This window comes from Andrena cerasifolii, chromosome 1 (assembly GCF_050908995.1).
Source record: "Andrena cerasifolii isolate SP2316 chromosome 1, iyAndCera1_principal, whole genome shotgun sequence".
Classification (NCBI taxonomy): Eukaryota; Metazoa; Arthropoda; class Insecta; order Hymenoptera; family Andrenidae; genus Andrena; species Andrena cerasifolii.
The window spans coordinates 11,052,152-11,067,064 of NC_135118.1; the positions used below are offsets into that span (position 1 = coordinate 11,052,152).

General features: G+C 37.3%; 1 protein-coding gene across 17 annotated transcripts in view; it reads left to right on the forward strand.

The window, feature by feature from the left end:
* The window catches only part of LOC143375392 (CUGBP Elav-like family member 1-A), a 628,399-nt gene that overhangs the window by 601,137 nt on the left and 12,349 nt on the right, over nucleotides 1-14,913 (forward strand). For 10 of the 17 annotated variants that reach the window (XR_013086888.1, XM_076824544.1, XM_076824419.1 and 7 more), the window contains 5 exons: nucleotides 1,421-1,694; nucleotides 5,571-5,663; nucleotides 6,834-6,875; nucleotides 9,859-9,888; nucleotides 10,730-10,849. Coding sequence is in view for 16 of the 17 variants with exons in the window: in XM_076824544.1 (XP_076680659.1) it covers nucleotides 1,421-1,694; nucleotides 5,571-5,663; nucleotides 6,834-6,875; nucleotides 9,859-9,888; nucleotides 10,730-10,849 (559 nt within the window). In the remaining variant the exon portion in view is untranslated. The remainder of the gene's footprint in view (nucleotides 1-1,420; nucleotides 1,695-5,570; nucleotides 5,664-6,833; nucleotides 6,876-9,858; nucleotides 9,889-10,729; nucleotides 10,850-14,913) is intronic. The other 7 variants (XM_076824485.1, XM_076824490.1, XM_076824519.1 and 4 more) reach the window with 7 other exon arrangements.

Here is a 14,913-nt window from a genome sequence, read left to right on the forward strand (position 1 = left end):
TCTTATCGAATTTTTGGTTTCAGATAAGCCTGAGCCGGTAAATCACCTTGGCTACGAACATACCTCTTTTTTTAACAAAACAAAAAAAAGTCTTAATAATTTTTTTGTATAATATAAGAAGCTTAAGGTAGCTTAACAGCTACCAAAAAAGATTTATTTCATTATATGTTGTATTTATTCAGAAAAAAATCTTTAGAAATAGCTTAGTTTTTCGGCCGATCAAAGTAGAATGACGCCTTAAAAGAAATCTTATTCAAAGCGAAATATGTGGTGCAACCACGAAAGAAGTGACTTTTATATGCAGAAAAACATAAAACATGTATAGAGGTCATTTTCCTCGTACGAGGTGCAGTTTTTGAGAAAAAGTGATTTTCGACATCCACTGAATATGCGCGCACTTGGCTGTACTCGGAACAAAAAACTGATTTTGCAGCCCGAGGCCATTGAAGGATTATCCCGAACATACCATCTCCTGCCTCTTCGGGCAACCACACAAGCCCTTTATTCTTCAAACAACGGAGCAAATTGGCATATCATAAAAATATGAATAATAAATACGACGGAATAATTTTGCTCCGAATGTAATTTGTATTGCCTAACAACAGTCTCGGAAAAATTAATCGCACAACCACGAAGTGGAAAATTCCCTGCATTTCTGTTTCAGAATCGACAGCTTTAGAATCATCGTACGCGTAATCACTTATTATATTTTATTCCCGTTTACCGTTTCCGCTCATTTCCGTTAACAATCTGTTATACTGTGGAGTTAGCTTTGTAGGCGCATACGCGGCTAGTAGGCACTTCCTTTCTTCCCACTGTCGCTCATTAACATACAACTGGCTAACTGTCACCACTTGATAGTGTTCTTCAACCGAATCCATGTCTTTAAGAATTTTAAGCTTGTCATAGTATGCCATTAAAATTTTCTCCTTTATTGTGTAAACAATGATAGACACGTGCATTGAGGGAAGTTCGATTTAAAAAGAAGAGAAACTTCTGTGCGAAGGAAGTACCTACGCTATCTATTACCGTAAAAGGTAGTAATCACAGCAGTCATAATAACAGCTTAAGTGGTGCAAGGTTTAGAGGAAATGCTGTTTCTAGTTGGTTTAGGCCTTTCCGAGTGATCGCTTCTACGGTTTCTAGGATAAAGATACAATGGACGATGAAAAATTATTCGCAGCCCAAGATGAAAAGCTTTCGAATAAACGAAGTATCTTTTGAATTCCTGTCGAATAAACTGCTTCATCCGTGGCGCATCGAATAAATATAACTCGGGTGATTTTTATTCGACGAAGGAAAAAGATAATCTCCTTATTTGATACGTTATTTAAATAACGCACATCTCTGCCCGGGATAACCAATTAGTCTTGAATGCGCCAAAAATATTTATCTGCATCTGCCGTTTATTTTGTTCCAGAACGATACACCTACGTTAGCGCCCACCTCGTTGCAGTTGCTGCAACAACTTCAAGCTACAACGAGCGCAGCAACACCCGTTGCAGCCGGCGCTGGCGCGAGCGCCCTCTCGAATGTCCAACATCAATTACTCTTGCAACAACACCTTGGCCTCGGCGCAGCGACGCCAGCGCACGCAGCGGCGCCGGCGGTCCCTAGCCCACCGGAAATCAACCCTACGAATTTGCAGGGCCTGGCCACCTTGGCGTCGTTGAGTAACACCGCCGGTGAGTATGGTTGGTGTCTATTTATTTTACTTTTTTGTTCATTCACCCTTCATTCATTTCGATTCGTATTTCTTTATCGCTTATTGAATTTCGTATTCATTGCTTAGTTACTTAAGTCTATGTTTATACACTATTTATAGTATTTTTTATTAATTATTAGCCGCTGGAGCGGAAATATATCTGTCGCAGTGTTAGTGGGTTTGGTAGAGATATTTGTTCCACCTGATTAGATTTTATCAGAGTAGGCCCAAATTCGAGCAGCTGCTCAAGACCAGTTTCGCAACTGTGAATGACTTTCTCTTTCACAGTTAAGGGCCTAGGGTCTTTCTAAATATAGCAGTGTTACAAGTGTATATAGTACATAAACGTAAAGTCTCAAAGTCTGTATCACTTCGAGTGAGGAGATTATCCAAAATAATAGCTCAGTAATACGAACTTGATATGTAAAATATCATATAATATGAAAATTAGGTATACGCACACATTGAGAGTCGAAAGAAAATTTAAAATTGATATTTTTGCACGTACAGTCGAACCTCAATAACTCGAACCTCGATAACTCGAAAACCTCTATAAGTCGAAGATAAGTCCCTCCCGCTCCACTGTAAACAGTCTCTACATCTCGAAATAAAACTTCCTTAACTGGAACTACATTTTACATGTTAAATTATGTATTTCACCTCTAAACTCGAATTTAGACGAACTCCGACCTCTACAAGTCGAAGTTTACTTCTACATATGGATTATGAAATTTCGTAGAAAGATCTCAGCATATTGAGGAACATGTTTTCTCTGCATTATTCACAATTGAAAGTGCTGTTGATTTACAATACACTAAAAGACTAGCACAAAGGAAAATCCAGTGGCGGATTTAAGAAAAAAGGCCCAGGTGGCAAACGTTCTGAGGGGCCCATTTTTCGGGAAAATGAAGAGGTAGGTTGCTAAGAGGGGATAAGTGTACAGAAAAGTATAGAAAAAATATATAATGCTTGGATAAAATCATAATTTCTTTTTGAAGACTGGGCCCTACGGGGCCTTCTGAGCAGAGGCCCAGTTTTCGGGAAAATAAAGCGGTAATTTACTAAGAACGGGCTCAGTGTAATAATACAGAAACAAATATACTTTGGATGTAATCATAATTTTTTTTTTAAGAATGGGGCCCTGAAGGGGCCTTCTGTGCAGGGGCCCAGGTGGCCACTGTTCATCGACCGCCCTGTTAAATCCGCCACTGGCAAAATCACAATTTTTTTTAATATGTAATAAAGAGTAATATTTCGAGCATAAAATGTGTCTTATAATTAATTTGCTATATGTAGGTATATATATAGTACAAACAATTGACCTATAAAACTTGAATTGTCTTGCTTTACAGCCTCACAAGTTGAAAAATTAACAGTCGCACAGAGTTTCTATAATTCGAATTTTCGTTTGTTGAACCTCTCTTACTCGAAAACTCGATAAGCCGAAACCTCTATAATTCGAAGATTTTTTCCCCTTCCCTTGAGATTCGAGTTATCGAGGTACGACTGTATATGTATAATGTCGCTCTATATTATACAAGTTGGGGTACATAGATTCTTCTTGACGAAATGTAAATATTTCGACTACTGTTCACATTTTAAATTTTCTTTTAACCCCACCTCTGTATTGCTCCATTTTTGTTTATTCCTTGACCAGACAAATTAATAACTCTTCCTAACAGCTTACGCATATTTCTCACGAACTTATGAAATTCCCTCTTTTCATAGTTTGCATAAGTTTATAATTTACAAACGCACTGGTCCCATATCTTGCGTAACAGGCACTTGTTACCGAACACTTGCCGTGAAATGTTTATCTCCTATTGTCCCGTTAAAAGTTTCACGTTATCACTCGATGCGTTTGCTTTCCGCGGTCAGTAAATTATTCGAGTTCGTTTCGTAATTTTCCTGCGCAACCATGCTTGGTATTCCGTATATTCTCCACTAGTTGTCATCGCGATAATAAAATTCCGCCTTCAGTGGGCTTGGGAAGCATGCCAGTGCAATGATAGATCGATGCAGATACTAACCATCAGCGTCTACGTTAAAACCTGTGTTTACTACTTATTGATGGGAAATGTATGGTTTATCCAATGACGCGCCGAGGGACTTACGCAACCATTTCGTTTAGGCCACTTGCAGAATATCTGCTTGCAAAATGGTGCTTCGCCTTTCTGTCTTTGATAAATCACCTGGCAAATTGCATTTTTCATTTCGATAGCAAACGGCGATCGAAAGGTTATTTTGTTACCTCTGTCGTTCATCTTCCACCTCTGGAAAACAACACCTTAAAAATTGTTCGGCCTTGATTCTTCCCATCCCTGGCTCAACAACAATAGGGTGGCTCTTATTTTCGACTTTTGAATTTTCATCGCGGCACCCCCCAGAATAGTTCCAAATAATAAAAAAAAATCTGTGTAAAGTTTGAGCCCGATCGGATGACGGGAAAAGTGCTCCTAGGTCCTTGAACATTTAAATGATTATTTAACAGCTCACAAAGTCGAGTTTATATAATATCCATCGTTATTTATTACATAAAAAATATGTCAAACAACAGTTGTAGATCCAGACAAGGAGCGTCTTTTATGTTCTATTGTTTTTTCTCGTGTGACAAACGGTTTTCGCAAAAAGTTCGAAAATTAAAAAAAATAAAATTTGTATTTTTCTTTAAAACTTTTTATTTATGAAGGCGAAGAAAATTGTTATTTTTATTTTCGAGAACTACTTTTTACTCATTTAATTTTTTTTACATATTTTCAGTGTTTGATATGTCATGAATGTTTCCTGAAAATTAAAAACCAAAATTTGCAAAAATATCAAAGATATAGACGTCAGAAGTGAGGTATTCAAATGCACTTTTCTCGAAAACACGATTTTCAAACATAGTACCCACGATTACTCAAAAACTATTCAACCGATGTACTTCAAATTTTGCATGGCTATACATATAATACACTAATACTAATATTTTTTTATTTAAAATTTTGTTATCTTTTTGGCATATCTTGGTACATGCTCCACCTTAAACGTTTAAAAATTAATCCTGAAAAATAAAAAATTACAATTTTTTCTTCGCCTTCATCAATAAGAACTATTCGAGAAGGATTTAAACTTTCAAATTCTGAAAAATAAAACAGTTTTTTTTAGTTTTTCAATTTTTTTTCGAAAACCGTTTGTCGCACGAGAAAAAGTAATAGAACATAAAAGATGCTCCTTGTCTGGACCTACAACTTTTGTTTGGCATATTTTTTTATGTAATCAGTAACTTGGAGGATATCATATAAAATCGACTTTGTGAGCTGTTAATTAATTATTTAAATATTCAAGGGCTCAGGGGGACCTTTTCCCGTTATCCTATCGGGGTCAAACTTTACACAGATTTTTTTTATTATTTGGAACTACGGGCGGTGCCACAAAGAAAATCTGGAAAACAAATTTCACCAGGAGTAAATAAGAGCCACCCTACTCAACAACCCCCTAAAAATTCAATGGAAAGTCTCATTTCGAGATCAGTTCGCATCCAATGGACCTTTAAATAATTTATTAACGTACAGCCGAATTCATGTCGATACCAGAACTGTATGTACCTATTTCATAATGTTTGGGTATACCTATGAAATAGAATTTTATCTCCACGTAACTGTTCGTGGTGCTAATTGTTCTGGCCATCTCAAGCAATTAGGATGGCAATGGCTTCGTAACGTCCTATTGACTATTGCATTAATTTGTCATACGTGACTATGAACATCATAGGTAGCAACTTCTGTAACACTTCGTCATCCACCAATACAACGATCATCTCGTCTAACCTGTGTTTAATTTATGATCTAATTGTCTTGTGTGTTCCCGATCGGAAACGTTGCAGCGAACGCAGGAGTGTCGCCGATGAGTATGCAGAACCTGGTCACACTGGCTGCCATGACTGGTGGGAACGGGAACCTTCAAGTGTCGCCAAATAGTGAGTAACAAAACTTCCACGGCAGCACGCTATAGAGAACGCGGCAACGTTGCGTAATCCCAGCATCATTCTGTGCATTTGGGTCCCATCCCACATTTGCTATAGAAAAGAGCCTTAAAGTGGCGTGTTTTCGCAGAGGTTCGCTTGGACGTGCCATTTCATCTAAATAACAGCATGCATCGAAGGTCCCCCCCCCCCCCGTGATTAGATTAAAACTCGATAAATGTGCCTGATTAACCGAGGCATACCTGGTGGAATATTTGACTCGATTAATCGGGAATTGTAACCATTCTATGGTAGTTGAAATCGTCTGTTCTGTCCATTATGTGCATGCGTATGTGTGGGTCGTGCGGCAAGTGTACAAAATATGTGTATGTAAGAGAGAACATGTCCCTATTTGTTTTAACCCCACGATGACTAACAAAACGACTCTAGTGAGTAGAGTAGTCCACTATATTATATGACCTTAGGCTCCGTCAGGTATAATTAAGCCTTTATCGTTGAGTAGTCAGCTAAAGACTATACCACAGCTCCATTAGTAAACACATTTCTGTTGAATAGTTCAATTTCGGTGTCTTTGCGCCCCTAGATGCTCGATGAAGTTAATTGCAACGCCAACACTTTCTCGAAGGATCATGAATAGTGGGATCTCCTAGGTGTCGAGTCTTTAAGGTTTCTAGAACATCGCGGAACAGTAAATAATTAAAGAGAGCTAAAGATACCTAAAGCAATGGAAATGCAGGATTAATTAAAACCCGAAAGGTACTAGGTTCTAAATATCAGTACCGAAAGGAAACTCAAGTCTTGACGAATCCACATGTGGAGTAGCCGAAACCCTAAAGATTCTACGGTTGAGCATTAGTAGTGAAATGTAAAGCTGTATTACTGAAAGTAGTAAAAATAATATTAACACAGTCGGCCTCGTTACATCTTCATATTTTCATTTAATCTGCTAGACGGCTTTGAGGTCGGGAGCAGCAAAGGCGATGCGTGTCGCAATAATCTTGAAACGGTGTCCAATATTGCACGACGAATACCTTATTTCGTACACGCATACACACACCCACGCTGAGTATCGGCTAAGTAAATTTCACCGAAGTTTACGTGCTGAATATGTAAACACGCTACTAACTCCGCTTGTTAATATCGTGAACGTGTTCTGTGTTTCAGCGTTAAGCGGACTGGCGAATTCGACAGCAGGTATGTCGCTATGTACGTGTCGCATTGCCTGGTATAGTATTAACAACTACTGAATTAACTTGGATCGTTCAGGCAGAGTCTAATCTCATTCAATATTTTTTTTCACTCACTTAAAGAAAGAAAGAAAAGAATTATGTGTGCAGCGGATATATTGATGAGTACTGGGAGGACCACTTTGGCCTCTGTACTACATACTCATTACGTACCTGAATGCATTGCTAGCTATATGCATACGGGGATAATGTTACACTGTGAATTCGATGAACAGTTTTCGGTGAAACAGTCACATATTTTTATGAATTGTTTGTATTTTTGTTTAGTATGGTACGGAATAGGGTATATGTAATCTGAAATCAATGTAAGAATTGCTAGTTTATTTTTCTATCTGTTCCTTACTGTATTAATAAGTTAAAATTGTCTCGTGGCATACTTTATACAGAGTGATGGAATTCTCTATAATAAACCGGTGACAGCAACGTGATAAGTAAAATTCGCTCGTATTACAGTGTAGGTACATACACGTGCGGCGGTGTTGAAACAAAGTTTAAAAGCGAGCCGTAACAAAAATGCTACACTTTGAGAAGAAGGAATTATATGTCTATTAGGGTGGCCCTAATTTATACGTATCGACATTTTTTTGTTTGTATTTCTTTGCTCTCACCCCCTAGCACCATTTGATAAAAAAATAATCCCTGAAAAAGTTGATTGCAATCGGACAACAGGAAAGGGTGCCGACCAGGCCTTAAAGTTTATTATTCATCAATAGTTTGGATGCAAAGAATTTCTCAAAAATGGTAAGCCCTATTGAAATTTTCGTCAAATAATATTAAAAGAGCTTTCAATTTTCTACAATTACTGTAAATATAATTTTCTCGTGCTTCCAACCATTTTTTAGATAATAGCGAAGAATATAGACAGATTTTTAGATTTTTAGAATACAGACGATACGTCACGCAGCTGCCGCACAGTGGTATATGACATTTTGTGTTCAAATCACCCTACAGGTCGTAATTTTTCAGAAAACTTGCCGATTTTTTTTTAAATTCTTCGCAATTAAATTCTCTATCGATCTGTCCGGCCGAAATTTTGAATTTCGTTGCTGATTCTTTTATATTTAGCGAATTATACAGCACTTTTATGTATAAAGGCAGATAATTTCCCAGAGTAGGCTACTGAAATCAACATGGCAAGGAAATGCTAATACTTATAGCGAATTCGGTATCTCGCACTGACCCTGTGCGGGTACCGGAAAATGAGTTGTTGGATTGGTGGTTTCTGATAGAGACGAAGATAGCGTCTATAAGAGTCAACCAATTCAAGTCATTTTCTAGCACCAGTTCACAAGGGGAGGACACCAATGTGGTAGACAACGATTTTGATGAGCCCTGGCACGATGGGTCTATGTCGAAAATAAGTAAATAGGTGTCCGAGCGTTTCTGCCAATGGGCCTTAGTAATAGAGAAATTTACATGTAAATTATTAACAATTTAAAAACCCACGTTAAAAAAAAACTTAATAAATTTTTTTTTATAAATTATTTTTTTTATAAAATTTTTTTTAACTTGGGGAAATTTTCAAAAGGTACTCCGACTCCTTCACAGGGGAATCCCCCGGGGGCGCCCATTAGTGTGGGATTTTTACCCATTAAAACCCCACGGCCACTATGAAATTTTTAATAATTTCCATGTATTTTAATAATTTCCATTATTTTCGACATAGACCCATGGTGCCAAGGCTCATCAAAATCTGTGTCCCACATGGTGTCCTCCCCTGGTCAGAGTCAGTACGAGATTCCGAATTCGCTATTATTAAAATTGCTTACACTCGTAAATAAAAATGTCAACATTAAACTTTCTTTATACTGTACAGAATTGCGGGGTTTCCCAAAATAGAACAGTAATACCAATATGATGCCTAAAGCGTACCATTAAAATTACTTGTCTATGTAAGTACATGGGTGATCTAAAGAAAAAATAAAAAAGTAAAAAGTGACTGAAATACCGTAATTTAACAAGAAAGGAGCGATATTTCTTAATCTCAGGACCTGCTATAATAAAGCAATGATACAACCATGACAAGTAAAGTTGATTATTAGATTTACTTATATACACATCTAAACATATAAATTTCAAACTTTTTTGCCCACCGCTGTATGCACTTTTATTTCGTTATGAGGTACAAACACTTCTCGTTATAAGTTCCATACTTAAAAATGTAGTGCTATCTCCAAGTATGTATATCGCTAGCAGCGTATGCACGCATAAGTGTGTAAATCCCGGCCACGTACACATCTCTCTCTCTCCCTCTTCCTCTCACCATCCATCATTTCGTCTCTCACACTCTACGAGTTTGTCTTTCAATATCGTTCGATCCTTCGCACATGCTACACTCTCTACATATAGTAACACATATTGCAACGGACGATTACTACGGTGGAAAACTAGCAGACTGACCGTTTTCAATGAAATTCATTAACGCACTAGATTGGAACATAAAGAATTCATAAAATTATGCTGTTATAAAGTTAACACAATGCGCGTAATCGACGATTGTGTTGCCGCGGGCTTCGTTGGTCACGGCGCTCCTTTATTATTAACGATCGTTTTTAATGAAATTCGCCGCGTACAGAGTTGCTGCGCCCATTAATGTTTGGACACTACGGGGTACTTCGACGCTCGCTGCCTTCTACAGGACGTTTCATTTACCGTGGCCATCTTAATTTCTTTTCAATAACTACTCTTGAAATTACCCAAAAATATGTAGGAAAGGATTTATTCGTCTGAAAGGGGTAAACAGTGAAATTAACAGCGCTTTCTTTTCAACATCATCGTTTCTCGACATTTTAAAGTCAATCGATTCAGTATCGTCCGATGCATCTTTGGAAATTATAAGAAGGATCCTTTTTTTTTATATTCCTCGGGGATCGTTTTTTTTTTTCATTTCATGGGAACACACGTCAGGCTTTTAATCTGCACCTTTTCTTTTCCGTGCGTAGCTGTCCTTCTTGGAAAGACCGGAAACACAGGTGAGAAGCAATCATTACAGCCGTAACTTGTTCGGTTTGTTACAGCACATATCTCTCTTTCTCCCTTTCTCGTTCTTTCTATCCCCTGATTCTCTATCTACTTCTTTCCTCTCAGCATTCTGCCATCACTCTCGTTTCATCCCCGCTCACCCTCTGTAAATATACATATACCTACACGTGCACATATTCATCACTAATTCGATTTGTGATTACCGTTGGCCGTTTTAATCGATGGAACCAAACGCGTCCAATACCCCTGTCCATCCCATGTTTTAATTAAGCTTTAATTCGTGTGTGTCTGTTATCTGACAATATTGACGGTACACAGGATCAAAAATGGACCTCCTTCGCGCTAGTAATGGCAAATGTTCATTTTCATGAGCTGCGAGTTACGCTTTCAAACAACACGAATGAATAATAAAATAAAAGAAAAACATACACGAAAACAGAAATAAATCAGAAAGCTGTGTTACATAAAATCTACGAAGGGCAAATTTGTAAAACAATTTTCCTTCGCGTATTGATAGGGAAGTAATGTAACTCCAGCTCAACAGCTCGCCCAGCAAAACGCACAAACCGCTTTTGATAGCTACGTATTTACATGCGCACGCGCTCTCGCAATATTAACAATGTACAGTTTCGTGAGCTACAACGCAGCAACAAAGGTCTACTGTTTTTTTTTTCTTTTTCTCTGCCGGTGTAATTGCATGGAGCATGCCGATATTCAGGGAATTATAGAATTTCTCGGAAATCGTACGCCCTGTTAGTCACGGGCACAAGTGTAGAAATCGAAGGACATCTTGAGCAAACATTAATCACGATTTTGATTTCGATTTTTAAGGGTCCACTGGAGGTAGCCTGAGTCCTGTAACGTCCCTAGCGCTCAATTCCTTAACGGGGACACCATTGAATGGATTGCAGGATTCGTTGAGCAACTACTCCAGCTTACAACAGTATGCAGGTACGTGTACCAATTAATAAAGCTTGGTTTAAGAGCTACGATGCCGATGAATTGATAAATGGTGAAATGTATTGTTAAGGGGGGACCCCACCCTGAAGCAACTAACCAAAGACAAAGTTAAGGATTTTTTTGTTCGTGTAAATGAAAATATAGGGCTTGGATTTTTTTATATAGCTTTAAAGCAATCTTTATTTTGCTAGAAAAATTTTTTTTTTATGAAAAATTGTACAAAATGGCGGTGAAGAAAATGACTTCCCGGAGCACTGCAAAAAAAACTGGCCCACACTTCCAGGAATGACTGGATCATCTGAGATGGAAATATAAAAATGATATATAAACAGGAATATATTCTTTACAACCTAGCGTAGGATTTTCGCAAAATTCGAATTATTTTGGAAATTATAGGAGTTTGAAGAATTGACTTTAATTTTTTACATAAAAATTTGCACTGAAGTGCTTGCAAGAAATCGAACAATTGAAATATTCAAAACATCCTACGCTAGATCATAGATAATATATTCCTGTTTATATATCTCTTTTGTATTTCCTTCTCAGATGATCCAGTTATTCCCGGGAATGTGGGCCAGTTTTTTTGCATTGCTCCGAGAAGCCACTTTGTACAATTTTTCATAAAAAAATGTTTTCTAGCACAATAAAGATTGCTTTAAAACTGTATGAAAAATCCAAGTCCTATATTTTTATTTATGCGGACAAAAAATCCCTAACTTCGTCTTTTGTTAGTGGCTTCAGGGTGGGGTCCCTCCTTTACTTGCACACTGTTCCGTAAATGTGTTGTTCTAACGTGTGACTGTGCGCCTTAAAGCTCTCATTGGGAAGACGACGGTGACCATGGAAAAGAAAGAATTGCATAGTGAGTAACACGAGTGGAATGCCTAACATTAGTGCTATACAATTACGCGAGACACTATTCTGTTGCATCGTTTGCACATTCATCGAGTACTGATTAAATTGATTTATACGAGGGTAGTTCAATAACCAAAGATGCAAATACGAGACGGTATTAGGGAAGACCGGGTCTAGTTGATACGTTTCTCAGTTTTCAATTTTTTTTTTCATTTTTGTTTGAATTAATTGATAACAAATTTGCTAAAATATATTTGGGTCTTTCCTTTTTAATATATTGTAAATGAAAAGTTAAGAAAATACATATGAATGAAAAAATGTTGTTTGAACGAAGGTAAAATGTATCAATTTATCCCATTGGGGGGTAGTTGGCACGTTATTCTGTTCTCAATTTTTTTCATTCTTTATTTGAATTAATTACTTAATAACAAATATGCCAAAATATACTTTGGCTCTTCCTCCTTAATATATAGTAAGCGAAAACTTGAGAAAATACGTACGAAATGAATGAAAAAATGTTATTTGGATGTATCAAAACTTTTTCTCTGTATAAACGAAAACAGTTAAAAAACGATTGTTATCATATAATCTCGCTCACATGGAGCTGCACATATACGGTGTCGGGTTAATTCGTCTGTATCAACTTGCCCCCTGTATAAACTAGGCCCAGTCTCCCCTACAGTAGATGAATATAACACAGTTTTATTCTAAGGAATTTTTTCATTTTAATATTTGACGTTCTAATCGTGCGGCACATCAAGCAGTTTTATAAGTTTAGTCTGAGTTCCATCCACCTTTTAAGATGGTTGCATCAGCATAAGAATCCACGTTGTTTGGAAGCTGTTAGCGAGGAGAGGGCCAGAATTGGAAGCGTGCTTTCGTAATGGCGAGCTGTTCAAGGAACACACAGCTGGGTGCAACTGGTCATTTGTTTTGGAGATATTTGCGTTCAAAAAATCGGTTATCATAGTTTACTTCTAAATCCGGAGGTCGCTAGGTCGATCCCCGTTAGATCGCAACTCGGACAAACGCTAATGCCGAATGTCAACTATATTATAGCTGAGTTTTTACACGCAAATATCTCGAAAACAAATGACCAATTGCACCTAAAAGGGGGGTGCTTCTTGAGCTATCGTTGAGCCTTAAAACCTCATATGACTCGTTACAAAAGCGCGTTTCCAGTTCTGAATCTCTCCCCGTGATTGTGTTAAACTGCGGAAATTTACAAACGAATAAATATTTTATTTTGAACGATATGCCCAGAAATATTAATACTTTGAGTCGCGCTAGATTTTGAGAAATACTCCTCCTTCAAGCCTGTCAAGCCTTTTGGAGTGATCACTTCTGTGGATAAAGTTTTAGGGGGTAAACATTCGGGGACACTGAGGCAATACTTTCAATGCTCCTCCATATCGACGTGAAAACACGTCAGAACTGTGCACAAGTTGCAAATCCCTCGACGTGATATCACACTGGCGCCATTCAAAGTGTTAACCCTTCGTTGACACTCTGGGTGTGAGCCACCTATAAGCTGTTTTTCACGCTCTGTACCTTGTTCGATACGTTGAATATCCTGGATATTCGTGGAATATCTCTGTTTTTTCAATTGCCGAAATAACCTTCCTTCTATATGCAAAATGCATGTCTTTTTTCCAAAGCCGATTTACAAACTATTTTTTTCCCCTCAAAATATTATACCTGAGAAACAACTCTGTAGATTTTTAGCTCCTGATATTGAAATTCGTAAGAGTTACAAGTTTTCGAAGATTTTTTTCGTCTTTTCAAAGCATATGGTGATCTAGAATTTTTTTCACATGAACTGTGATAAAATTTCAGTCAAGAAACTGTTGGAATACACTCTGGAGACCTTAAAATTGGCCCATGATTTTTTTCATAACGATTGGATTCGATGTGCGTATTTTTTGCTAACTGGCTGATAAAAAAGTCATTTTTTTAGCTAGCCATAGTGTCAGCCACTGTGTCTAAGGCAACACTGATTTGGACATGTCTTAACTTAACTTTTTAAAGTAACGAAATAACAGTATTGTCTATATCTTTCTTATTGAACCACCCTTGTACATGTACATAAGCCCCAGCTCACAAGATACGCAACTCATGTGGAAATAGATAGAAAAAATGTGATAAATAAGCGATTCGCATTTGGTGCTGCAGAAAACGCAGGAAACGGAAACACACAATTTTTTGCTTCTACAATATATTCAATTCAGATGCGTACACACATTTTCGTAGACTATTGAAGATACAACTAACTTCTTTGGTTTATAAGGAACCTCTGATGAGGAAATTCCCTGTGGAGTCGTTTTTTAGATTCCTCTCAGAGTTATTGTTAGTGACGAAGATTCAGAACCGTTCAATATCTGTTAGGAACTTGTACATTTTTATTACATTCATCTTATAATATATCTAGGCTTTAATAAACATATAAAATCAGACAGAGTGGCAAATGCATCATCAATCTGTATTAGGGTGGCCCTTATTTATACGTGTCGTATTTTTTTTGTATTTCTTTGCTCTCACCCCCTAGAACGGTGTCATTTGATAAAAAAAATAGTCCCTGAAAATGTTTATTGCAATCCGACACCAGGAAAGGGTGCCGACCAGTGCTTAAAGTTTAGAATTCGCCAATAGTTTGGATTTCAAGAATTTCTCAAAAATGCCCTATCGAAGTTTTGTTGAAATAATATTAAAAGAGCATTCAATTTTCTACAATTACTGTATATATAATTTTCTCGTACTTCCAACCATTTTTTAGATAATAGCGTTTGAATATAGAGAGGTCGACACTACGCGCGCTCCACCTGTACGGCGTGACGTATGTATTGTCAATACGCGCGCAGCGCTGAACTCTCTATATTCAAACGTTATTATCTAAAAAATGGTTGGAAGCACGTAAAACTTATGTATACAGTAATTGTAGAAAATTAAATTCCCTTTTAATCTTATTTGAACAAAATTTCGATAGGGCTTACAATTTTTTAGAAATCCTTCAAATTCAAACCATTGATGAATTCTAAACTTTAAGTCCTGGTCGGCACGCTTTCCTGTTGTCCGATTGCAATAATCTTTTTCAGAGACTATTTTTTTTATGAATTGGGCCCATATTAGGGGTGAGAGCAAAAGAAATCACAGGTTGAAAATAAGGGCCACCCTAATGTGCATATCTATATCTACCGCAGAAT